The 26,092-nt window shown below is 43.4% G+C and overlaps 1 protein-coding gene across 6 annotated transcripts in view; it reads right to left on the minus strand.

Annotated features, from left to right (window-relative positions):
- Positions 1 to 26,092, minus strand: part of LOC118396856 (BCAS3 microtubule associated cell migration factor) — a 367,384-nt gene that overhangs the window by 297,137 nt on the left and 44,155 nt on the right. For 5 of the 6 annotated variants that reach the window (XM_052467520.1, XM_052467524.1, XM_052467522.1 and 2 more), the window contains exons 12-13: positions 23,942 to 24,115; positions 6,694 to 6,787 (exon numbers count right to left, since the gene is read on the minus strand). In XM_052467520.1, the coding sequence (XP_052323480.1) occupies positions 6,694 to 6,787; positions 23,942 to 24,115 (268 nt within the window). The remainder of the gene's footprint in view (positions 1 to 6,693; positions 6,788 to 23,941; positions 24,116 to 26,092) is intronic. The other variant, XM_052467521.1, reaches the window with a different exon arrangement.

Raw genomic sequence — 26,092 nt, forward strand, 5'->3', positions numbered from 1 at the left:
GTGTGGGTTGTGGATGACTCAACAGCAGAGCCTGAGGTGTCTGGATTGTGTGGGGTGGGGGGTTTGGGGATTTGGAGTGGAGGCGTGGTCTGATTTGGGCTTAAGTTTCCACTGAGACCTTGCTAACAGTCGATCAGTCTCGGGCCAGCCCTCGCTCTCTTCCTCTCCCCCGCTCTCTCTCTCTATTCCTCCTCCTATCTCTATTTCTCTCCTTCTCTCACTCCCCCTTTCTTTCGCTCTCCCTCTTTCCTCTGATCTCCTTTTGGTTTTACAGCCCAGGTCTGAGGCCTTGACTTCCCAAGACAGTGCCACTGCTTTTTACCACCAAGTATGGAAACACCATAAAAACAGCCGCAGGCAGGCAGGCAGTGGTGGCTTTACAGTGTCTTAGACAAACAGTAGGAGAGCGTCAGCGAGGCCGACGTCCAACTGGCCACGGAGATGACTGCACTAAAGGGAGAACTAGCATAGGTCTGGTAGCTCTGCAAATTCATCAGGCACTTAAGACTACACTGTAAACACTGACCACTGCACACACCGTACAGACATGCACTCTGTACGCAAGAGCAGAGCACAATTCATCGTTACAGCTATGTATCCAATTTCAGTGGCCTTTCATTACAGTACTGTAGAAGACCTCTTCAAACCAAAACTGACCCAGGAAGGAGTGCGCAGCTATATCATTTTTTTTTATGAGCCAAAAGCTGAAAGCACAATACCTTGCTAGCAGGCTGGCTGCAGTTGGACAGACACAGTGGGAACTCCACAATAGATCTCTAGAATAGACAAAATCATTACCCTGGGAAATTTGAACAGCTAAAAACTGAGTGAGGGATATAAAAGTAGAGGAAAAGAAAGAGAAAGGGAGAGTGATGAGAGAGAGAAAGGAAGAGAATAGATAGATTATGACAGAGCTCGCTGGGGAAAAATCTATACATCATCAGCTTTACCTAAGGAGGACAGCGGCACTTTACTAAAGCCATGATTCCCAGGGCGTGGCATGGGCAGGTGTGTGTGTGTGTGTGTGGGGGGGGCAGGAAAGGCCCCAACGACTGGCAGACTCCATGGGGGTTTAATCCTCTGTGATTGGTCCATGGTGGACGGACAGCCCTGCTACTGGGTAAAACAAGGAATTCTGAGAACTCTGGGACATGGTGCTAAAAAGCACAAACACGGATTTGGATGGCACACACACACAAATGTCACATGTACACACACACACACACGCATGCACACGCACTCACACACAGCTGCACATCTTGCTAAATGAGTGTGAAAATAAAGTGAAAATACCACTTCACATAACACGAAGATACAACCACGAGGGGAGTGGTAATTGCTTGCTGTGTGTGAAGACAGCTCGTTGCAGGCTAAATGAGTGAGCTGGGGGTGTAGGCTGTATCTTTGGGATGTCTCCCTCGTGTTCAGCATGTGTGGTGTGGGTTAGCTGGGAGTTGGGGTGAAGGCCTGACTCTCTCTCACACATCAAGGAGTTATGACACCACAGTGACCCTTCTTCATCATGACACATGTTCTTGGCACTTTCCATGTTTCTATGATCAATTCGCCAGGCTATTCATTATGATGCTGTGTTACTAAACATGGGCTGGGCTTTAGCGGGCTATGGTAGTGGGGCTGGAAATGAGTTCTAGCCTCGTTTACCAAGACTTTGTAGATATTTAAGAGGTGTGAGGTTAGTTAGGCGAGTGAATGTTTGTAGAATAGTAACATTGTTTTTTAGGTTCAGTGTGTGTCCTCGTGTGTGTGTCTCTTTAAGAGCGGTTGTGAGGTTGAGTTCCTGTAAATGAGCGAGCAGCGCTGAACTAATCTTCCATGGAGAAACAGATTCCAAGATTCTTATCAGTGGCGTGATTGAGAGGAATTACAAACAGCGAGCGAGAGAGAGCGAGTGTCTCTCCAGTCCAACCACCTAATCATACACTGCATACAGCCTTACACACTTTAATCAAACCACCCTCCACACAAACTGTTTCACAGGCCCTACTGTTAAAACAATATGTCTCTGACCTTGGGCATCTCAGCTAATAATCAAGTCAAGATGATGTGAAGTGCGAGGGGTAAGAGGTGAAGGAGAGAGATTGTAGTGAAGGAGTGAAGGTAAATAAAACAGCTCACAGCTGGTAAAGGGTGTGTGTGTGAGCGTGTAGCTTCACAACTGCCTTCAACAGAGCAGCATCCTATCCTCTAATTACACCACTAGGAATAGAACCTCTGAACGCCACACAGCCAGGACAGGGTGCCAGACCAGTCACCCCATAACCACTCTGCTGTCTGTGTAGTCACTCCAACATACACAAGCAGTTCTATGGGGTTTGTTGCGTCATGCTAGTTGGGTAGGACTTGTTGGGCTTTCCAGGACCAGTCACTAAGCTGTCGAGTCATAGCATTGTTTCATACTGACTCTGGTGGTTTTTGGGGTTGACTTGACCACTGTTAAAAGGAGCCATGGTACTCAAGGTAGATTGAGACATTTTCGTCCTTTTCTTCTCTTCATTTTGCTCTCTTCTCTGTGTGCAGTTAATTCAGGACAAACAGACTGCGAGTCACCCAATCAAGACCAAGGGACTCGCCTTGCTCTCTGCTACTCTAAAGCAGGCGGCGTCAGAGACCAACGTGGCAGTTGTTTTGATCATGAGGCTTAATGATGAAAGGCTCCTAAATTACAGCATCGAAGTGGGGAGGACTATGCAGCTACTCCACACACACTAACCCACTCACCCTTTCCTTGCTAAGGGGAAAAAAGAGAAAGAAACGTGGCTCTTGGTGGTACTTTTCGGGGTGCCCCGACACTGTCATATTTCAAAACTCTTAAGGTCTTTCAGACTTGGGCAGGCATAAATGAGGTGGCAACGCACCCATGTGGTGATTTGGCAGTAAAGTTAACAGAAGGGGGGGATGCTTGAAGTGAACATTTGGGACACAGTCAGTGTGTTACACTTGACAGTACAATGAAAGGTGGTCACGGTTGCCGGCTGGACGCTGTGCGGTTGGCCAGCGCGGCAGCACCCTGCTCCTTGTAAATTTGGCTCCACACACACACAAACACGCAGGCACGCACACACATATAGGGTAAAGGTCGACTGAGTCAACTCTAGGTCGTCAAGGTAAACCAAGGGCGCCCCCTACAGATTGGACCGGTCATGCAGGCCAGGGAAAGAGGACTTGAAGGGGGGGAGGAGTTGTTCTGTAATTGCCAAACAACAGCTCTGCTAAACCTCCAAGTAACAGTCCTTCTAGATTAAATGTGGCATTTACCTGCTTGGAGAGCACGCTATGTACGTGAAGGTGATTACTGTGTGTGACGTGTCAGAGTGATCATGCGTTTGTGTGAGCGTATCTGTGACTCGAGTGCATGTGAAGACCTAAAACATCATCTGTACAAGGGTGTGTGTTGGGGATTTATTGTCACACACATTGTCAATGGGTGCATGAGTTAGTCTGTGTTTGTAAGCAAATGATTGAGGATGTGTATGTGTACAACGGTATACATTTAGTTAATGTATAAAGGCGGTGAATGTTTGTTACAAAAAAGTGTGTGTGTTATAAATGTGACTTTTTCTGGGAGGTGCATTCAAGCCTGGTCAGAGGCATGTGAAGGATTCCTACCAAAGACTGGAGGTCACAGTAAGCACCATCACTCAGCAGCTACTTTATTAGCTGCTCCTCCACACACACACTGCACTGTGTGGTGCCTTTATTTCCGAGGGGGAACAATCCATAAAAGGGGGAAGACGCCAGTGCAAAATCATTTGGTGTAGAGTGAGGCCAGGAAGCATCCACGGCACTCTGGGTAAAACTGAACCACACGCGCGCACACGCACACACACACACTTTCTCTGCTTAAAGGGATACTACGGGATTTTGGCAATGAAGCCAAAGTCACATGAACTCATGGATACCACTTGTAAGTCTCTGCATCTAGTATTAAAGAAGTTAGAGGTAGTTTTGTGAGCCAATGCCAACTAGCATTAGCGCAATGAATGGAAGTCTGCGGTATCTGCTAGCATACAAGCAGTTAAAAGAATTCCAGTTAGCAATTGAGTTAATGCTTGTTAGCAACTTCCTTCAAACTGCATGAAGAGAAATAAAAATGGTATCCATGAGTTCATCTGACTCTGGGGAAGAACTGATTTGGGCTTAAGTTTCCACTTTATTAAACTAGGCAAGTCAGTTAAGAACTAATTATTATTCTCAATGACGGCCTAGGAACAGTGGGAGAACTGCCTTGTTCAGGGGAAGAAAGACAGATATAATATATTTTACCTTGTCAGCTCGGGGATTAGATCTTGCAACCTTTCGGTTACTAGTCCAACGCTATAACCACTAGACTACCTGTCACCAAACATAGCCAGCACTGCCATCATCCTCTTTTACCACTTCACCAAATATTTTCCAGATATTACTTTTATGGCACTCACTTCTCTTCGTTTTCAACTCTCCTCAATCAGCTTTTGTCTTATTGAATTAAACTTTGACAATGGCCTTTTTGCCTCTGTAGATTGATGTTAACTTTCTTTGCTGTTCCCAAAAGCATTATCTAGCAATTGGCGCATGTATAGTTAAACCCTAAAGTTTAGCCTTATGCACTAATACCAGATAGGTCATTATTACTTTCATTACTTTAGGCTGTCTCCTCCCCTTCATCTACACTGATTGAAGGGGATTTAACAAGTGATATCAATAAGGGATCTTAGCTTTCACCTGGATTCACTTAGTCTTTGGCATTCAAGCCAGTTCAATCTTCATTTCATCAGACCAGAGAATCTTGTTTCTCATGGTCTGAGAGTCTTTAGGTGCCTTTTGGCAAACTCCAAGCGGGCTGTCATGTGCCTTTTTCTGAGGAGTGGCTTCCGTCTGGTCACTCAACCATAAAGGCCTGAATGGTGGAGTGCTGCAGAGATGGGATAAACTTCCAGAAGGACAACCATCTCCACAGAGGAACTCTGGAGCTCTGTCAGAGTGACTATCAGGTTCTTGGTCACCTCCCTGATCAAGGCCCTTCTCCCCTGATTGCCCACATTATGGGGTATTGTGTGTGTAGATTGCTGAAGATTAAAAATATATATTTAATCCATTTTAGAATAAGGTTGTAACGTAGGAAAATGTGGAGAAGGTCAAGGGGTCTAAATACTTTCCGAAGGCACTGTATGTCATGGAAAGAGCAGGTGCTCCTAATGTTTTGTACACTCAATGTATATTTCCACACTATGAGGTTGGAATAATACCCTTTTATAGTGTAAGAGCTGTTTGAAAAGACTGCTTTAAATTTCAGCCCGTTTTGGTGGGATGGAGTTTTGGTCTGTATGGTGACATCACAATGTGGTAAATTAGTTAATAGACCAATAAGACCGAGTTCCATACCTCTCTGCCAATAACAGCTAATTTTCAGTCTCCCAGACATTCCTAGCAAAATTCTTGCTTTAGAAATTGCCGTTTGCTAAGAAGCTATTTAGGACTATTTTTGGCCATTTTAATTGTTACCCAAAAATGATTTGTATTGAGAAAAATCGACTGCATTGGACCTTTAAGGCTGCATTGTGTTTTCAACGTCTGAAAGCCCTTGTGACACGGGTGAGTGTGTTAGATTAATTGACACGGGTGAGTGTGTTAGATTAATTGACACGGGTGAGTGTGTTAGATTAATTGACACGGGTGAGTGTGTTAGATTAATTGACACGGGTGAGTGTGTTAGATTAATTGACACGGGTGAGTGTGTTAGATTAATTGACACGGGTGAGTGTGTTAGACTAATTGACACGGGTGAGTGTGTTAGACTAATTGACATGGGTGAGTGTGTTAGATTCATTTTTGGGCCATGATCCCAGTGACTACTGGGACACCAAACTCACTAACGCCTCTTAACTAACCTCTCTTCCGTTGTGAGGAGAGCAACGTAACTCAACACCTCACACACCTAAGGCTGTCCACCGGGTGTCGGACCGACATCAAGGCCTGCCTGAGTGAGTGTGATCACAGAAACACAAAGGGAGTGCCCCGGTGTGTGACTTCACATATCAATGCATGGTTGTCACTCTCCCACAGTGGGATGAAGTGCCATTGTCACTGCAGGGCCTGCTTGATGAAGCCACTTCTATTGTGTGTTGACTGCAGGTGAGCCTCAGGCACAGGCCCCACTGACTACCGTTCTAACACAGACGCATACATCCCCACTTCATAGGCCCTTTCTGCCACACCCTGGAGCCCCACAGAAGAGGTTAAGACTGGGACACACCCTGGAGCCCCACAGAAGAGGTTAAGACTGGGACACAACCTGGAGTCCGACAGAAGAGGTTAAGACTGGGACAGACCCTGGAGCCCCACAGAAGAGGTTAAGACTGGGACACACCCTGGAGCCCCACAGAAGAGGTTAAGACTGGGACACACCCTGGAGCCCCACAGAAGAGGTTAAGACTGGGACACACCCTGGAGCCCCACAGAAGAGGTTAAGACTGGGACACACCCTGGAGTCCCACAGAAGAGATTAAGACCTGGACAGTGAGGTTGTGTCCCCTTCATCTGGGTTCACACTCAACAACAAAGAACTCCTCATCCCTCAACTCACTTTCTTCACGACGGATTGATTGTGTGTGTGTGTGTGTGTGTGTGTGTGTGTGTGTGTGTGTGTGTGTGTGTGTGTGTGTGTGTGTGTGTTGCAGTGAGCCATCTCCTTACCGCTGGGGTTGAATTCCATGCAGGATATGGGTTTGTCATGGGCTGGGAAGTGGGCCACCACTCCCTCTCCATCTGAGTCCTCACTCACCAGGACCTGTAACACACACACACACACACACACACAAAATCATTTACACAGAGCTGGACCAAATTCCAACACATAGACTTCTTTTGCATCTTGCTGTAAAATAATGGAAAACGAATATGTTTACCATCCCATTGGCAAAGACCATTGCCCCCTTGTGGATGTAATTAGCAATAATGCCAATAAACACCAGAGAGATGCTTGGAATGGCAAGTCATTCAGCAGCAAGAAAGAGAACACTCTCTATCACTCTTTCTAAACTGTCACCGCAGCACTATGCCCGTCATCTGTCTCCATGTGCTGCATGAAAACTAAGACGGCTGACAAGATGCTGATCTCAGACCAGTAGCTAAGCTCTAAGTCCTCCGACTGTGCAAAAATAAAAAAATCAGTGCTGCTGAGTAGGAGTCTGTTCTCAGGCCAGGGACTTTGTGTGTGTAAACGTTTCTGGTCTTGAACAGATTATAACTAAGCTCAGACATAAGGCCAGAGAAAGAGTGAGAGAGAGAAAGGAGAAGGGAGAGATGGGGGGAGAGAGAAAGAGCAAGCAAAAGGGAGCGAGAAAGAGCAGGTCGGTCTCAAAGTGATAAATCTGGTCTAGTGTTGCATTAAGGAGCTGGGAGCAGTGCTGCATTCGAATTAATATGAGCCAGTCCAAACACAAAAACAACCACTGAGCTCAACTGAACCCTTTATTTCAGACTGGACTGGAGGGAGAGAAGGAGAGAGGAAAGGAGGGAAAGAGAAGTACAAGGAAAAGGGGTGACATAAGCCAGACCCCTTTTATTACATCAGAGGCACAATGTTGTTCTGTGAGGGAATCCTGCTGAAGCCCTTTGAAAAGGAGAATTAGTGTCAGGGGCTACCTCTGGAGAGTAAACCTATTATACAGGAGGAATGTGTGTGTGTAAAGAGGGGTCACTACTTCCAATGAAAGAGTCAACAAACTAATAGTTTGAGTTGAGAGATGTGGCAAGAAAGCAACGCAAAACCTGTATAACACACAGCCATACGCTGAAGTCACACAGAAATCCCCCTTCTTTCCCTCCCTCCTCTCTCACCCCCTCCTCTCTCCCTCTTTCTCCTAACTGTGTTTATGTGCAGTGTAGGGTTACTGTAAAATTGCTGGTGACACAGTGCAGACCTGCACATGAGGAACTTAGCCCCGGTCTGGAGGAGCCCTCGGGAGACTGGGATGCGCACGCACACACACAGTGTTGTGTGGTCATAGTTTAGGAATTCAATGACTCTTCCACTGCACTACAATAAAAGGCATGGTATGGATTTATAGTAACCTTACGCCCCTTATACATAGCGGCTATAACCAACAATAGGGTGAGCATTACACAGACCCCCTTTCACTAAGGGAGCTAGGAAGAGAGGAATGTGCCAAAAATAGAAGGGAGTACAAGCATCTTGTGAGGTTACCGGTGATGATTAGCAGTGCATTCATTAAGTCTCCACACGGCTTAAAAAAGCTGGCGCTGTGGCGAAGGCCGAGCTGGGAAAATATGAGTGAGCAAGCAAAATAAATCCCACCTTAGGCCCTGAGGTACGTGTGTGGGGTGTGTTGTTGGGCTCCTGTGTTCGCTCTAGCAGAGGATAAAAAAGGTTTAACCTGGGAGGTTTCTCACCACACCACAAAACCCAAAAGGTGTGTTTACGGAGGTCAGAAAGGTCAAGAAAAAGAAGGGAAGAGAGGATAGAGAATGTGTTCTGATTGAAGCTGTGTGTGTAAACGGGCCTTGTATGTGAGAAGTGTAAACATGTAAGGCTGTAGCTCAGTAAATGTGACACTCTATTAAAGATACTGTACAAGGAAACGGACACCTGGGAACGTTTTCTGGTTACCCACAACGCATCAGTAAAAAACACTTCTAACTCTGATGAGAGAATGTCTAGAGACAGAGTTCAGTTTGGTGCAAACAAAGAACAGCTGTGCTGGTGGGAGATTATAATACCTCAATGGATCGTAAAGGAATTCACACTACAAACTATCACCCTCATGCTCTTAAGGAAATCACAAATGTCATGGATATATTGGAACCAGTGAATATATGGAGGGTTAAATATCCTGACCTAGTGAGATAAACATGGCGGAGGCTCAATCAAGCTAGTCGTCTGTACTACTTTCTTGAGTCATTCTCGTTGGCACCAAAAGTTTAAAAAGTGTTGATAGGGGACAGAACGCGGTCGGACCATCAGATAAATGGCATATACATTACGCTAAATGAACTTCCACGTGGGCGAGGATATTGGAAATTTAATAAAACTAACGGATAATAAAAACAAGTAACTAGGACAGAGGAATTTAACTGAATTTTTCCGACAACATAGGTACAGCAAATCCCCTCATTGTATGGAACACTTACATGTTTAGGTCAAAAGAGTCCATATTAACAAAGGAAATACACCTTCTAACAGAACAGATAGATACCAATAAAACTGTACCAAAGGCTCAGAATAAATTACAGGAAAAACAAAACAAAGATCCTCGCCCATGTTTTTCACAGTACGACTGGAGTCTCTTATGAAATGGGTTAAAGTCATGTATAGTAACCATAGGTGTAAAATAGTAAACAATGGCTACTTCTCAGAATGTTTTAAACTGTCAAGAGGAGGAAAACGTGTATAATATTACATATTGGATCACTAAAAATACAACATTTACATTACCATGTAGTTTACCAATAAAATGGTCTGATGATGTGGACATACTCGCTACACATATCCTGAAAGAAATACATGATCTCACTCCAATAAATGTAAATAGAAACTTAGCAAATATAGAGTAGATCTTGCTCCCATGGAAAGGAAAATACCTGTCTATTTTTAGACAAATTACCCTGATTAACTCTTCAGTCTCATCCCAGTTGACCTATTTGCTTATGGCCGTGCCTACACCTAGCGAACCGTTATTTAAATTTTAATAAACGTCAAGCCAGACAAGATTAAACAGGCCTATTTATATAATGAATATGAATTCAGACGGCAGAAATCATTAAATATTAAAGCATTAGACCTCCCACTATAGGCTTCAACAACATGTAACAAAAGTTACTTAAATCCAAACTAGTTCTCTAGCAAATGAAAAAGAATGTCGCACCCAATTTTCAAGAATGTACCTTTTCCCTTTATTCAGATTACAAACTCGCACTTTCAATATTTGAAAAGGAAATCTCCCAAAATATCACGATTGTTAAAAAACAAGCCATAGAAAGTTGGTTGCAATTTCAATTTAATCCACAAGAAAAAAAACAGAACAAATAATACAACAAACAGTGGTTAAACTCAAAAATACTAATAAATTAAAAACATTAATTCAAAACTAAATAGTTATATTTATTATATAATTTACAAATATTATACTGGTGGAGTTTTCACACATGCAGCTAAGAAAAATATATGGAAATGTCTGCTCTACTCAAAATTATAACCAACTAATTGTAGCATTACTGCAAATTATGGAAGAGCAAATTGGAAGAGGCAAAAAGTAGGGAACTTGTCTGTCGGCCCTGCATTAAAGACCATAATTGGTTAAAGAAAATTGTGATAGGTTCAGTTATTGGACCCAAAAAATGACAGCTATATAGATACATATAGATTGCGAAATAGTTGGGAAGAGATTTGATGTACCGATTCCATGGCACATGGTTTATGAACTGATACGCAAAATGGCGCCGGATTTCAAAACTTCAAATATTTAAATTGAATTATTATACGAAATTCTTGCAAACCAATACAATGTTATAAATATGGAGGGTTAAAAACCTATGCAGATTTTGCTGCGAAGAGAAAGAATAATTAAATCATTTGTTTTGGTACTGTCCATATGTAGCTTGTTTGTGGTCACAGGTCCATGAATGGCTGAAGAATTGCAACATTTACCTGGAGCTAATGGTAGAATTGGCTAAATAAATTATCCTACAATGAGTCTTGACGGATTTTAAAAGTCATAGCCAGTAATATAATAATAGTTTTAGCAAAAAATATATGTTTTTACATTACAATCTGTAGAAATTATGAGAATAGAAAATGTTCAGAACTTCTGTGAAACATAACAGCACAGTTAAAATATATGGCAAAAAAAAATCCCAATATGGATGGTGTTAAGAGATAGATGGGAGGGGTTGAATGGAGCTGAAGGTTAGTAAAATTTCCCTGTTTTAGGTCAGTTAGGATCACCACTTTATTCTAAGAATGTAAAATGTCAGAATAATATTAGAGATAATTATTTATTTCAGCTTTTATTTCTTTCATCACATTCCCAGTGGGTCAGAAGTTTACATACACTCAATTAGTATTTGACAGCATTACCTTTAAATTATTTAACTTGGGTCAAACGTGTTGGGTAGCCTTCCACAAGCTTCCCACAATAAGTTGGGTGAATTTTGCCCATTCCTCCTGACAGAGCTGGTGTAACTGAGTCAGGTTTGTAGGCCTCCTTGCTCGCACACACTTTTTCAGTTCTGCCCACAAATTTTCTATGGGATTGATGTCAGGGCTTTGTGATGGCCGCCTCTCCAATACCTTGACCCTGTTGTCCTTAAGCCATTTTGCCACAACTTTGGAAGTATGCCTGGTGTCATTGTCCATTTTGAAGACCCATTTGCGACCAAGCTTCAACTTCCTGACTGATGTCTTGAGATGTTGCTTCAATATATCCACATCATTTTCCTACCTCATGATGCCATCCATTTTGTGAAGTGCACCAGTCCCTCCTGCAGCAAAGCACCCCCACAACATGATGCTGCCACCCCGTGCTTCATGGTTGGGATGGTGTTTTTTGGCTTGCAAGCCTCCCCCTTTTTCCTCCAAACATAACAATGGTAATTATGGCGAAACAGTTCTATTTATGTTTCATCAGACCAGAGGACATTTCTCCAAAATGTCCCCATGTGCAGTTGCAAACCGTAGTCTGGCTTTTTAATGGCGGTTTTGGAGTGGCTTCTTCCTTGCTGAGCGGCCTTGTAGTTTAGGTCGATATAGGACTCGTTTTACTGTGGATTTTGATACTTTTGTACCGGTTTCCTCCAGCATCTTTACAAGGTCCTTTGCTGTTGTTCTGGGATTCATTTGTACTTATCGCACCAAAGTACGCTCATCTGGGGGGACAAAATGGCACCATAGAGAGACTGTTTCAGAGAGCTCTCGTGGCATTTGTAAATTTATGTTTTTACATTAATCTCCTAGCTTGAAAAAGTGGTAGAATTGGCTAAATAAATTATCCTACAATGAGTCTTGACGGCTATTTCTCAAAAATCTCAGACAACATGCCCAACAGAACTACTAAGAACTACCAAAACCACCATCCCTGTAGATGTGCAGGAGGAGCTAGCTAACGTTAGCAAAGCTAACACAGTTACGGATCCAGGCACAATGGACCTGGTGATTCAAAAGATGACGGATAACATTACTAAAGTGATCGATGTTAAGGTAAGAACGGTCTTGGAAGCAATAGCAGGCCATTCAGCTGAACTACAGAGGGTTGTCAAACGTGTTGATGAGGCGGAAGGAAGAATTGCCACAGTGGAAACTTCAACTACATCTACGGACACTAAGATAAAAGCACTTGAGAAACAGGTGTGCGAAATGGCGGAGAACATTGACGACTTGGATAATCGAGGACGCAGATGCAATATTCGTGTTGTGGGACTCCCGGAAAATTCTGAAGGGACACGGTCAGTAAAAAAATTTGAGGAATGGATCCCTGGCTAAATACAAATGGACACTAAGGCTGGTCGTGTGAAGCTGGACAGAGCCCATCGCTCTCACCGATACCCGGTCCCAACCAGCGCCCACGGCCAGTGGTTATAAAGTTCCACAAGCAGTGCGTCATGGATGCGGCTAGAAATATCGGCTCTGATGGTAGTCAACATAAAAAGGTCCAAAGGTCTCATTCTTCAATGATTATTCCACAGCGGTTGTACGAAGACGCAAAGCGTTTGATGAGGCGAAGGCTCGACTGAAGAGAATGAAGATGGACTACGCACTGCTGTACCCGGTCACATTGAAGATTATGGTCAACGGATCGCCTAAATAAAACTCTACACACCTGAAGAGGCTGCAACTCCGCAGCATTGGATAACTTTTTTTATTTGAATCTGATCATGAAACAGTGGTGAGTTCTCACGTAATCCGGTTCAGTATTATTCGGATCTTTATTATTTTTCTTGCTAAAGTAACTGCCGCTATAGCTCAGGCTGAGATATGTGTGAATCTATATTGGTGCCCAGGCTTGGTTTTAGGTGGAAGAGCCTCAATCTTCTTTTATTCTATTGATTTTCATTTCCATAGAAATAAAGGATGAGGCTATTGAGTGGCAATGCGGACTTAAGAGTCTACATTGGAAAGTTGAAATCCCCTGTACGTTAGCTAGTGGGAAAACCCCCTTTTAGATCTTTACATGTTTAATTTTTGGGTTTAGTATAGTTCGAGTTCAGGGTTCATATCGTTTGTTTATGCTCGGTGAGATAGAAGAGTTCAACATATCGAGGACGCAGATGCAATATTCGTGTTGTGGGACTCCCGGAAAATTCTGAAGGGACACGGTCAGTAAAAAAATTTGAGGAATGGATCCCTGGCTAAATACAAATGGACACTAAGGCTGGTCGTGTGAAGCTGGACAGAGCCCATCGCTCTCACCGATACCCGGTCCCAACCAGCGCCCACGGCCAGTGGTTATAAAGTTCCACAAGCAGTGCGTCATGGATGAGGCTAGAAATATCGGCTCTGATGGTAGTCAACATAAAATCATTGCAACTCCCCTCCAAGTCTCCGACCACTACCTTGTATCCTTTTCCCTCTCGCTCTCATCTAACACCTCCCACACTGCCCCTACTCGGATGGTATCGCGCCGTCCCAACCTTCGCTCTCTCTCCCCCGCTACTCTCTCCTCTTCCATTCTATCATCTCTTCCCTCTGCTCATACCTTCTCCAACCTATCTCCTGATTCTGCCTCCTCAACCCTCCTCTCCTCCCTTTCTGCATTCTTTGACTCTCTATGTCCCCTATCCTCCAGGCCGGCGCGGTCCTCCCCTCCCGCCCCGTGGCTCGACGACTCATTGCGAGCTCACAGAATAGGGCTCCGGGCAGCTGAGTGGAAATGGAGGAAAACTCGCCTCCCTGCGGACCTGGCATCCTTTCACTCCCTCCTCTCTACATTTTCCTCCTCTGTCTCTGCTGCTAAAGCCATTTTCTACCACTCTAAATTCCAAGCATCTGCCTCTAACCCTAGGAAGCTCTTTGCCACCTTCTCCTCACTCCTGAATCCTCCTCCCCCCTCCCTCTCTGCAGATGACTTCGTCAACCATTTTGAAAAGAAGGTCGACGACATCCGATCCTCGTTTGCTAAGTCAAACGGCACCGCTGGTTCTGCTCACACTGCCCTACCCTGTGCTCTGACCTCTTTCTCTCTCTCTCCAGATGAAATCTCGCGTCTTGTGACGGCCGGCCGCCCAACAACCTGCCCGCTTGACCCTATCCCCTCCTCTCTTCTCCAGACCATTTCCGGAGACCTTCTCCCTTACCTCACCTCGCTCATCAACTCATCCCTGACCGCTGGCTACGTCCCTTCCGTCCTCAAGAGAGCGAGAGTTGCACCCCTTCTGAAAAAACCTACACTCAATCCCTCCGATGTCAACAACTACAGACCAGTATCCCTTCTTTCTTTTCTCTCCAAAACTCTTGAACGTGCCGTCCTTGGCCAGCTCTCCCGCTATCTCTCTCTGAATGACCTTCTTGATCCAAATCAGTCAGGTTTCAAGACTAGTCATTCAACTGAGACTGCTCTTCTCTGTATCACGGAGGCGCTCCGCACCGCTAAAGCTAACTCTCTCTCCTCTGCTCTCATCCTTCTAGACCTATCGGCTGCCTTCGATACTGTGAACCATCAGATCCTCCTCTCCACCCTCTCCGAGTTGGGCATCTCCGGCGCGGCCCACGCTTGGATTGCGTCCTACCTGACAGGTCGCTCCTACCAGGTGGCGTGGCGAGAATCTGTCTCCTCACCACGCGCTCTCACCACTGGTGTCCCCCAGGGCTCTGTTCTAGGCCCTCTCCTATTCTCGCTATACACCAAGTCACTTGGCTCTGTCATAACCTCACATGGTCTCTCCTATCATTGCTATGCAGACGACACACAATTAATCTTCTCCTTTCCCCTTCTGATGACCAGGTGGCGAATCGCATCTCTGCATGTCTGGCAGACATATCAGTGTGGATGACGGATCACCACCTCAAGCTGAACCTCGGCAAGACGGAGCTGCTCTTCCTCCCGGGGAAGGACTGCCCGTTCCATGATCTCGCCATCACGGTTGACAACTCCATTGTGTCCTCCTCCCAGAGCGCTAAGAACCTTGGCGTTATCCTGGACAACACCCTGTCGTTCTCAACTAACATCAAGGCGGTGGCCCGTTCCTGTAGGTTCATGCTCTACAACATCCGCAGAGTACGACCCTGCCTCATACAGGAAGCGGCGCAGGTCCTAATCCAGGCACTTGTCATCTCCCGTCTGGACTACTGCAACTCGCTGTTGGCTGGGCTCCCTGCCTGTGCCATTAAACCCCTACAACTCATCCAGAACGCCGCAGCCCGTCTGGTGTTCAACCTTCCCAAGTTCTCTCACGTCACCCCGCTCCTCCGCTCTCTCCACTGGCTTCCAGTTGAAGCTCGCATCCGCTACAAGACCATGGTGCTTGCCTACGGAGCTGTGAGGGGAACGGCACCTCAGTACCTCCAGGCTCTGATCAGGCCCTACACCCAAACAAGGGCACTGCGTTCATCCACCTCTGGCCTGCTCGCCTCCCTACCACTGAGGAAGTACAGTTCCCGCTCAGCCCAGTCAAAACTGTTCGCTGCTCTGGCCCCCAATGGTGGAACAAACTCCCTCACGACGCCAGGACAGCGGAGTCAATCACCACCTTCCGGAGACACCTGAAACCCCACCTCTTTAAGGAATACCTAGGATAGGATAAGTAATCCTTCTCACCCCCCTTTAAGATTTAGATGCACTATTGTAAAGTGACTATTCTACTGGATGCCATAAGGTGAATGCACCAATTTGTAAGTCGCTCTGGATAAGAGCGTCTGCTAAATGACTTAAATGTAATGTAAATGTAATATGGAAAAAGGTACCACCTCACTTTTACAGTTGGATTCAGTCTGGATATTGAATGTTCAAAGTGCAATGGAAGGTAACAGACTGCGTGTATGTACATGGAACATTAGAGGGAGTCATAACCCCGTTAAAAGAAAGAAGGTACTGTCTTTTTTGAAAAATAAAATATTGATATTGCCCTGTTGCCCTGTTGCAAGAAACTCATTTGGATGATAAGGAGCATCACATTACAACAAGGGGGGTTTACTCAAGTATTTGTCTCATCATTTACATCCAGAAGTAGAGGTGTAGCAATTATTGTGAAAAATAACTTACCACTTAAGGTCTTGAATTGTGTGAAAGATCAATTTGGTCGCTTTGTTATAATTAAAATGGTACTTTACAAGGGCAGAACATTTCCATAATGAATATTTACTGCCCACCCCCCTGATTTCCTCACTAAGGTATTTCTAGACTTTTCAGAATTAAACTCAGACACTGCAGTGGTTGCAGTGGTTGGAGGATATTTTAATTGTTTGTTGAACCCCCTTATAGATAAGTTTCCCAGCGGTTTCCCAGCGGTATAGCTTCACTCTCTCCTCAAGCTATATGAACATGGCAATAAGCTATATGAACATGGCAATAAGCCGGAAAAGTACCTAGCTAAGAGAGCTGACTCACAGTCAATTGCTACTATTACTGATTCTGATGGCAATCATTTATATGAAAATAAATTGATAAATGACTCATTTAAGACATTTTATGCAAATATTTATGCCTTAGAACTGCCAAATGATGCACCCAAATTAATGGATAACTTATTTTCTAAGATTGAGCTTCCTACTATCTCCGAAGAATAGAGCTCTCTCCTATTACCGAGGAAGAGATAATGTTCACGATTAAGAATCTGTAAAAAATGGTAAGGACCCAGGACCAGACGGGTTTTGTAGTGAGTTCTATAAAGAGTTCCATGGCCTGATCCTTGAGCCATTGCGTGATATGTTTAACCACTGATTTTCAAATGACCAGCTCCCTCAAACGCTGAGAGAAGCCAACATATCACTGATTCTCAAAAAGGGAACATGTCCAGAGTCTTGATCCTCGTACAGACCAATTTCCCTTCTGAATGTAGATAGAAAATTGCTTTCTAAAATTCTAGTCACAAGATTAGAGGACTCACTGCTACTAATTGTGAAAGGAGACCAAACTGGCTTTATTAAGGGCCGTAAGTCATGCAACAATGTCAGGCAGCTTCTTAATGTAATTCCAGCCTACCAACAAAGTGCTATGGATGGTCTTGTGCACTCCCTAGATGCTGAGAAAGCATTTGATCATGTGGAGTGGTCTTACCTATTCTTTGCTCTAAATACATTTGGTCTAGGGGACAACTTTATAAAATGGGTGAAGTTTTATATGATGATCCTCGGGCTGCTGTCCTTACTAATGGGCTACGGTCAAATAGCTTCTCTATATACAGAGGTACCAGACAGGGCTGTCCTTTGTCCCCTCTCCTATTTGCACTCGTTATGGAACCACTGGCCGAGGTCATCAGGGTAAAGCCTGCTATACAGGGGCTGCTCATTGGTGATGTTCACCATAAAATAAGCTTGTCTGCTGATGATGTCCTGATATTCATCTCTAGTCCCGAGACTTCAATTACATCTCGTATTAATATTATTGAATTATTCAGGGAATTCTCAGGCTATAAGATGAACTAAATCAGAGGCTATGCCACTTGGTAACCTTCACTCTGTACCTAATACTTCTCCCCCCTTCCCTTTTAAATGGTCTCCCTCTTTACGTATTTAGGTATATTTGTAACTCCTAAATTCCAACAAAATGTACAAAGCCAATTTTGTTCCCTTGTTTGACACGGGGCGGCAGGGTAGCCTAGTGGTTAGAGCATTGGACTAGTAACCGAAAGGTTGCAAGTTCAAATCCCCGTGCTGACAAGGTACAAAATCTGTCGTTCTGCCCCTGAACAGGCAGTTCAGTTGAAAATAAGTATTTGTTCTTAACTGACTTGCCTAGTAAAATAAAGGTAAAAAATAAATAAATAAAATAAAAATAAGACAGGATCTGGAGCGCTGGAACTCTCTCCCGATTTCTTGGTTGGGTAGAATATCCCTCTTGAAAATGAACATTTTACCTAGACTACTTTACCCAATCCAAATGATCCCAGTATTACTCTCCAATAAGGTAATAAAGGATGTACATGGATGGCTAAGTTCCTTTATATGGAGTAAACGCAAGCCAAGACTTAAGATGGCAATATTGCAGCTGCCAAGTTCTATGGGCGACTTGGATCTGCCCAATATCAGGTTCTATCAGTGGTGTGCCCACCTATGTTATATTTTTGACTGGATCACAAACAATGATTCCTCTATTTGGTTAGTCATTGAGACTTCTCTTTCAAAATACCCCTTAGAGGATCTTTTATTTTTTAGAAGTTTCAAGTCTGTAAAAGATCACTGCAATAATCCCATTACACTTAACAAACTCAAAGTATGGAGGTCAGTTCAACGCTTCCTGGGAAGGTCCAAACTAACCTCTGCTCTTGCCCCAATTCTTAACAACCCAGATTTTGGTCCAGGATTGCTGGATGCTAGCTTTAACTTCTGACTTAATAAGGGCATATGCAGACTAAACGACTTATTTGCTGATAAGATTTTGTCATTTGAGCAGATGGTCGAGAAATATCAACTCCCAAAGCAGGACTTTTTCCGCTTCCTACAAGTAAGACATTATATTCTGAAGAGCACCACCTAAATTCACCACCTAAATTGGTAACCCTGATATGTCTGTCATTGAAATAATGCTTTTTTTCCCCCACAAAGGAAAATGTCTGTAAATCTGTTTTATGATGCTTTAAGGTCCTTTTCTGCTGTCAACACACAGAGGGTGAAACAAGTGTGCGAGAAAGAATTATCTGTTACTATTGACGAAGAGATGTGGGAGGACATTTGGAGATATACAAAAACAATATCTATATGTAATCGTACTAGAGCAATCCAATTAAGAATAATACACAGATTGCATATATCCCCAAATCGCAGACATGCTTTTAGCCCCTCTTCCTCTTCTCCTCGGTGTCTTAAATGAAAAATTGATACAGGCACCTTAACACATTGTTTATGGTCATGTACCAAGATACTGGTCTGGTGTTCTGAAAGAAATTGAAAAGATCCTAGGGGTTGATCTAGAATTGGGTCTCCCTAGTAGGCATGTTACTTCTGTGGGTAAGAGGAGGCTTTACAACATCCTTACCTTCGCAACGAGGAAAAACATCATTTTACAGTGGATTAGTGATAAGGTTCCTTCTATTAAAGATTGGCATAAGATACTATTTGAATGAGTGCCTCTGGAATATCTGACATGTACATTGCATTCTAAAACAGACCAGTTCTACAAAGTATGGGAACTTTATCTAAATTACCTAGAACCCGAGGTATCAGCTATTATGCTGCAAGGATTCTTAGAATGGCGGTGATCTCTGTATTTCAGAATTACACTGTACGTTCCATGTGTGGAACCTAACTTCTTGGTTTAAAGTGAGCTTTTTTGTTTAAAACTTGTTAGGGACGTGGTCCCGTGGTGGGAACATCAATCAGCGGAAATGTTCAAGAGCGCCACCTATAGAGGTTGATAAAACTCAAACTTTCATTAAAATGGACATACAATGTACTGAATTAAAGCTACACTCGTTGTGAATCTATCCACCAAGTCAGATTTGTAAAATGCTTTTCGGCGAAAGCATGAGAAGCTATTATCTGATACCATGCACCCTCAAAATACTGCAACGTCACCTAACGACAGATTTTGCGTTAGCCGGCGCAAACCAAAACGCAGAAATAAAATATAAAACATTCATTACCTTTGACGAGCTTCTTTCTTGGCACTCCTAGATGTCCCATAAACATCATTTAGGGTCTTTTTAGATTAAATCCATATATAGCCTAGATATCGATCTAAGAATACTGTGTGAACAACGGAAAAAAATAGCTTTTTCTAACGTAACGTAATTTTTTAAATTAAAAAGTCGACGATAAACTTTCACAAAACACTCCGAAATACTTTTGTAATGCAACTTTAGGTATTAGTACACGTTAATAAGCGATAAAATTCATCAGGAGGAGATGTAAATTCTATAGATGTCCGTCTCGAAAAAATGTCTTGGAGAGAGCTCGACCAAGAAACATCCGGTCGGAGACCGGAGGGAATCGGTTCCCTTGATTCGGTTAGACCAAGAATCAAAGCTGAATCAAATGACAAGACTCTAGACAACGTGTGGAAGCTGTAGGCACTGCAACCTCGGCCTAATTTAATTCTGTTCACTTTGAACAATTCCTTGAAGTCGCGCATGGATATTTATTTCCATTTTCAGTGATCAGATTTTCATGCACTTTTCGATGAAACGCACGTTCTGTTATAGTCACAGCCGTGATTTAACCAGTTTTAGAAACGTCTGAGTGTTTTCTACCCACACATACTAATCATATGCATATACTATATTCCTGGCATGAATAGCAGGGCGCTGAAATGTTGCGCGATTTTTAACAAAAAGCTGCCAAAAGCTGCTTAAATTGTCGACTTCCCTAACAGGTTCATTTCTGTTTGTAAGTTTGTTTAAAATGTATGTATTGAGAGGTGCAATGATGGGGATGGGGTGAGAGAAGCACTGAGCGGGGAGAGGAAAATGGTGTACGTATGTATGTGTGTGTGTATGTATATGTATAAATACGCAGGTATGTGTAAGTGAGTGCTGTTTTCTTGTTGCTTTGTCTCCATTGTTGTATCTCTTAATATGGGTGAAAATTGTGAAATTCCAATAAAAATACTGTTACAAAAAGTATGTTCATCTCTCAGAGAGAAAGCATCGCCATCCTGAGCGGTATGACGGCTGCGTGGTCCCATGGTGTTTATACTTGCGTACTATTGTTTGTACAGATGAACGTGGTACCTTCAGGCTTTTGGAAATTGCTCCCGAGGATGAACCAGACTTGTGTGAGGTCTACATTTTTCATTTATTTTGAGTTTTCCATTATGTCAAGCAAAGAGGCACTGAGTTTGAAGGTAGGCCTTGAAATACATCCACAGGTATACCTTCAATTGACTCAAATGATGTCAATTAGCCTATCAGACGCTTCTAAAGCCATGACATAATTTTCTGGAATTTTCCACGCTGTTTAAAGGCACAGCCAACTTAGTGTATGTGAACTTCTGACCCACTGGATTTGTGATACAGTGAATTACACAAAGTAGATGTCCTAACCGACTTGCCAGAACTACAGTTTGTTAACAAGAAATTTGTGGAGTGGTTGAAAAACAAGTTTTAATGACTCCAAACTAAGTGTATGTAAACTTCCTACTTCAACTGTAGGTCCAGAACTTTTGTGAAATAAATAAATGGGAGAGGTTGAAGTTAGAGGAAGGAGTAAAAACAAACATAATATAACTATTGTAAAATAGACTGTGCCCATAAAAAAAATATATATAGTATGTATAAGCCGAAGTGATGTTGTTCACTAGTTCACTCCAATTAGGGAAGGGTAGTGGGGTTAGAAAGTAATAAAAGGAAAATCTGTCTGTCTGTCTGTCTGTCTGTCTGTCTGTCTGTCTGTCTGTCTGTCTGTCTGTCTGTCTGTCTGTCTGTCTGTCTGTCTGTCTGTCTGTCTGTCTGTCTGTCTGTCTGTCTGTCTGTCTGTCTGTCTGTCTGTCTGTCTGTCTGTCTGTCTGTCTGTCTGTCTGTCTGTGTGTGTATGTATGTACAGTAGCAAGAAAAAGTATGTGAACCCTTTGGAATTACCTGCATTTCTGCATAAATTGGTCATTAAATTTGATCTGATCTTCATCTAAGTCACAACAACAGACAAACAGTGTGCTTAAACTAATAACACACAAATTGTATTTTTCTTGTGTGTATTGAATACACCATTTAAAACATGCACAGTGTAGGTTGGGAAAAGTATGTTAACCCCTAGGCTAATGACTTCTCCAAAAGCTAATTGGAGTCAGGAGTCAGCTAAGCTGGAGTCCAATCAATGAGATGAGATTGAGGATGTTGGTTAGAGCTGCTTTACCCTATAAAAAAAACACTCACACAAATTGAGTTTGCTATTCACAGGAAGCATTGCCTGATGTGAACCATGCCTCAAACAAAATAGATCTCAGAAGAACTGAGACTAAGAATTGTTGACTTGCATAAAGCTGGAAAGGGTTACAAAAGTATCTTAAAGCCTTGATGTTCATCAGTCCACAGTAAGACAAACTGTCTATAAATGGAGAAAGTTCAGCACTGTTGCTACTCTCCCTAGGAGTGGCCATCCTGCAAAGATGACTGCAAGAGCACAGTGCAAAATGCTCAATGAGGTAAAGAAGAATCCTAGAGTGTCAGCTAAAGGCTTACAGAAATATCTGGAACATGCTAACATCTCCGTTGACGAGCCTACAATACGTAAAACACTAAACAAGAATGCTGTTCATGGGAGGACACCAAGGAAGAAGCCACTGCTGTTCAAAAAATAATAATTCTGCACGTGTGAAGTTTGCTAAAGTGCACCTAGATGTTCCACAGCACTACTGACAAAATATTATGTGGACAGATGACATTACAGTTGAGTTGTTTGGAAGGAACACACAACACTAGGTGTGGAGAAAAAAGGTAATGCACACCAGCATCAAAACCAAATCCCAACTGTAAAGTATAGTGGAGGGAGCATCATGGTTTGGGGCTGCCTCATGGCAAGCTGTCCAGGCCCTCATCGATGGAAAAATGAATTTCCAAGTTTATTAAGACATTTTGCAGGAGAATGTTAGGCTATCTGTCCATCAATTGAAGCTCAACAAAAGTTAGGTGATGCAACAGGACAACGACTCAAAACACAGAATTAAATCAACAACAGAATTTCTTCAGTCAGAATCCTGACCTCAACCCGATTGAGATGCTGTGGCCTGACTGAATATTTCTGAACTGAAACCGTTTTGAAGAGGAATGGTCAAAATTCCTCCTGACCGTTGTGCAGGTCTGATCCGCAACTACAGAAAATGTTTGTGGCAAGAAAAAGTATGAGAACCCTTTGGAAATACCTGGATTTCTGCATAAATTGGTCATACAATTTGATCTGATCTTCATCTAGGTCACAACAACAGACAAACACAGTCTGCTTAAACTAATAACACACCATTATATATTTTCATGTCTTTATTGAACACACCGTGTAAACAGTAACAGAGCAGGGTGGGAAAGTATGTGAACCTTTGTATTTAACTGGTTGACCCCCCTTTGGCAGCAATAACCTCACCCAAACGTTTTCTGTAGTTGCGGATCAGACCTGCACAATGGTCAGCAGGAATTTTTGACCATTCCCCTTTACAAAACTGTTTCAGTTCAGCAATATTCTTGGGATGCCTGGTGTGAACTGCTCTCGGTCATGCCACAGCATCTCAATCAGGTTGAGGTCAGAACTCAAAGAAAAACCTTTGAATGAGTAAGTGCTGTGATATTAAAGCTGATCTACCCCCTAAACAAATACATGTATGTAACTGAAAGAAAAATGACTTATGTGGTTCTTTATTGTGTGTTAAATCATTCCATTTCTATGGCCTGGTCTTCACTTGGAACTTGTGCCAAAAGCAGGAAGAGACACATTCCCATGATGTATCTAGCAGCCAATGGCAATCTCCTGAGATACAGTAGGTTGGGACGGTTTATAAAAAGGTAGTGATGATATACATTATTATCAGGTAAAAATTATTGTTCAAACAACCCCAAAAGGATTAGTACATACACAAAAACCAACCAAGATGTATGTTTCGCTTTGTACACTTTTTCAACATGACTTCAGAGCCATGGTCCATAACACAGACGGTAAGACACAGTAATACATATACCTCCCCAACAACATCTTTTTAAATCCACATTGTGTGAAAACTATTTTTTTGCAGTATTCCTTCTTCTTCCATTTCCATTTCTGGTTGCAGAACATGTATATTTTCTTACCGTTACATCAGAAGGGGATTTAACACGGTTGGAGAGCCAGGGTCTATAACTTAGGGATCACACATACCTGTCCCTCTCCGACGTTGTGTGTGTCAATGACGGTGATTACTCCGGGGGCATGGGGGCTTCGGCGGGTGGTGCTGTGGGGGGTAGCACCCTCCTCGTCGGGGGTGCCAGTGGGTAGAGTACCAGCTAGCTGGGTCACCACCTTCCCCACCATGGTGAGACCAGTCTTTAGGGTCTAACCAGAACGACAGGGGGAAGGGGGAGGGAGAGCAGCGCATATAGAGGGGGGAGAAGAGGGGAGATGAGAAGGGAGAGAGGGGGAGGTGAAGAATAGCAGGAAACAAACATCAGATTGGGCTAATCGTCAAAAACCTAGACACTTCCAATAAAGACACCAGTATGTCTGTTTGACTAAGGGGATCTGGGAGAGAAGTGTTGATCAATATAGAACGACTGTGTCTACTCATGCCTATAAGCGTGTGTGTCTGTGAGAGAGAGACTGGCTATTTACTCAATGCTATCAGCTGCTGCTGATGTGGAGTGCTGAAACAGCAGGAGCCGAGTGTCTGCCACCAGTCTCTCCTCCCCAGACTCCCCCCTCTCAGCCCTAACACAGATCAATGGCTCCTGTTTGGATTAGCACTAAAACGTCACACTGCAGTGATTAGAAAACACATTAGTGTTGATCAATTAGGAGCCAAACGCACTGTTTCATTATTAATGGGGTTCTGAGCAATTTACACACACCAGTCTGTTAGAGGGTTAGGTGGAGTCGCCAAGTGAGGGAGTGTGTGAGTGTGTGATGCATAGACCCAACAAACGAGAGGCGCCACGCGGTATTGACAGTGCTGCCTGGCCTGAATACCTGATTAGATTCTCCGGGGCCCCTTTGCGCTGACACACACACACAGTATAAGGACTCCATTAGCTCAGGAAAGTGTAGCGGTGAGATAGTGCTGCTTAAGTGGAGTCTATCCATTTCCTTGAGCCTGGCCTGGCCCAGGCCACAGAGGTGTTTGAGTCAGACACTCTGGCTAGGCTCAGAGAGGACATGGAGGAGCCATCACACTGATGCAGAGCATTACACACACAGGTTTGCTTTATGTTTACATTCCAGTGATTAGTATGAGGAACAATACAGCTGGAATTATGAACTGTTACAAAATATTATTTCCTACAAAATGCTAGGAAACACTCCCCAAAAACTCCCCCTTATAGCGCTCTCTCCACGCCCCCTCTCGCATTCAAAGTATCTGGACAGCAGCACTCAGTCGGAGTGTGGCGTTGTAGACCAGAGGAGGAGGGAAGGGGTGAAAATGTTGAGATGATAATATATAGTTCTAAACGGCGGTTGCAGACCGGGACCTCGTTTCCCCCTCCCTCCGCTAGCCAGGCTAACACTCTTTTTGATGTACAGTGCTTTACAAAAGTATTCACCACCCCTTGGTGTTTTTCCTATTTTGTTGCATTACAACCTGTAATTAAAAAAAATATTTTTATTTGGATTTAATGTAATGGACATACACAAAAAAATTACTTGTTTAATTTTTTTTTTTACAATTAAAAATTAAAAAAAAAAATTGCATGCATATGTATTCACCCCCTTTTGCTATGAAGCCCCTAAATATGATCTGGTGCAACCAATTACCATCAGAAGTCACATAATTAGTTATATAAATGAAGTCCACCTATATGCAATCTAAGTGTCACATGATCTCAGTATATATACACCTGTTCTGAAAGGCCCCAGAGTCTGCAAAACCCCTAAGGGGCACCACCAAGCAAGCGGCACCATGAAGACCAAGGAGCTCTCCAAACAGGTCAGGGACAAAGTTGTGTACAGATCAGGGTTGGGTTATATAAGAAAATGTGAAACTTTAAAACACCCCACGGAGCACCATTAAATCCATTATTAAAAAATAGAAAGAATATGGCACCACAACAAACCTGCCAAGAAATGGCCGCCCACAAAAACTCACAGACCAGGCAAGGAGGGCATTAATCAGAGGTAACAAAGAGACCAAAGATAACCCTGAAGGAGCTGCAAAGCTACACAGGGGAGATTGGAGTAGCTCGCCATAGGACCACTTTAAGCCGAACACACCACAGAGCTGGGCTTTACGGAAGAGTGGCCAGAAAGAAATAAGCAAACATGTTTGGTTTTCGCAGAAAGGAATTTGGGATCCCGAAACGCATTGTTTTACGCTGCTGC

The sequence above is a fragment of the Oncorhynchus keta genome, chromosome 18 (genome assembly GCF_023373465.1).
Source record: "Oncorhynchus keta strain PuntledgeMale-10-30-2019 chromosome 18, Oket_V2, whole genome shotgun sequence".
Taxonomy (NCBI): Eukaryota; Metazoa; Chordata; class Actinopteri; order Salmoniformes; family Salmonidae; genus Oncorhynchus; species Oncorhynchus keta.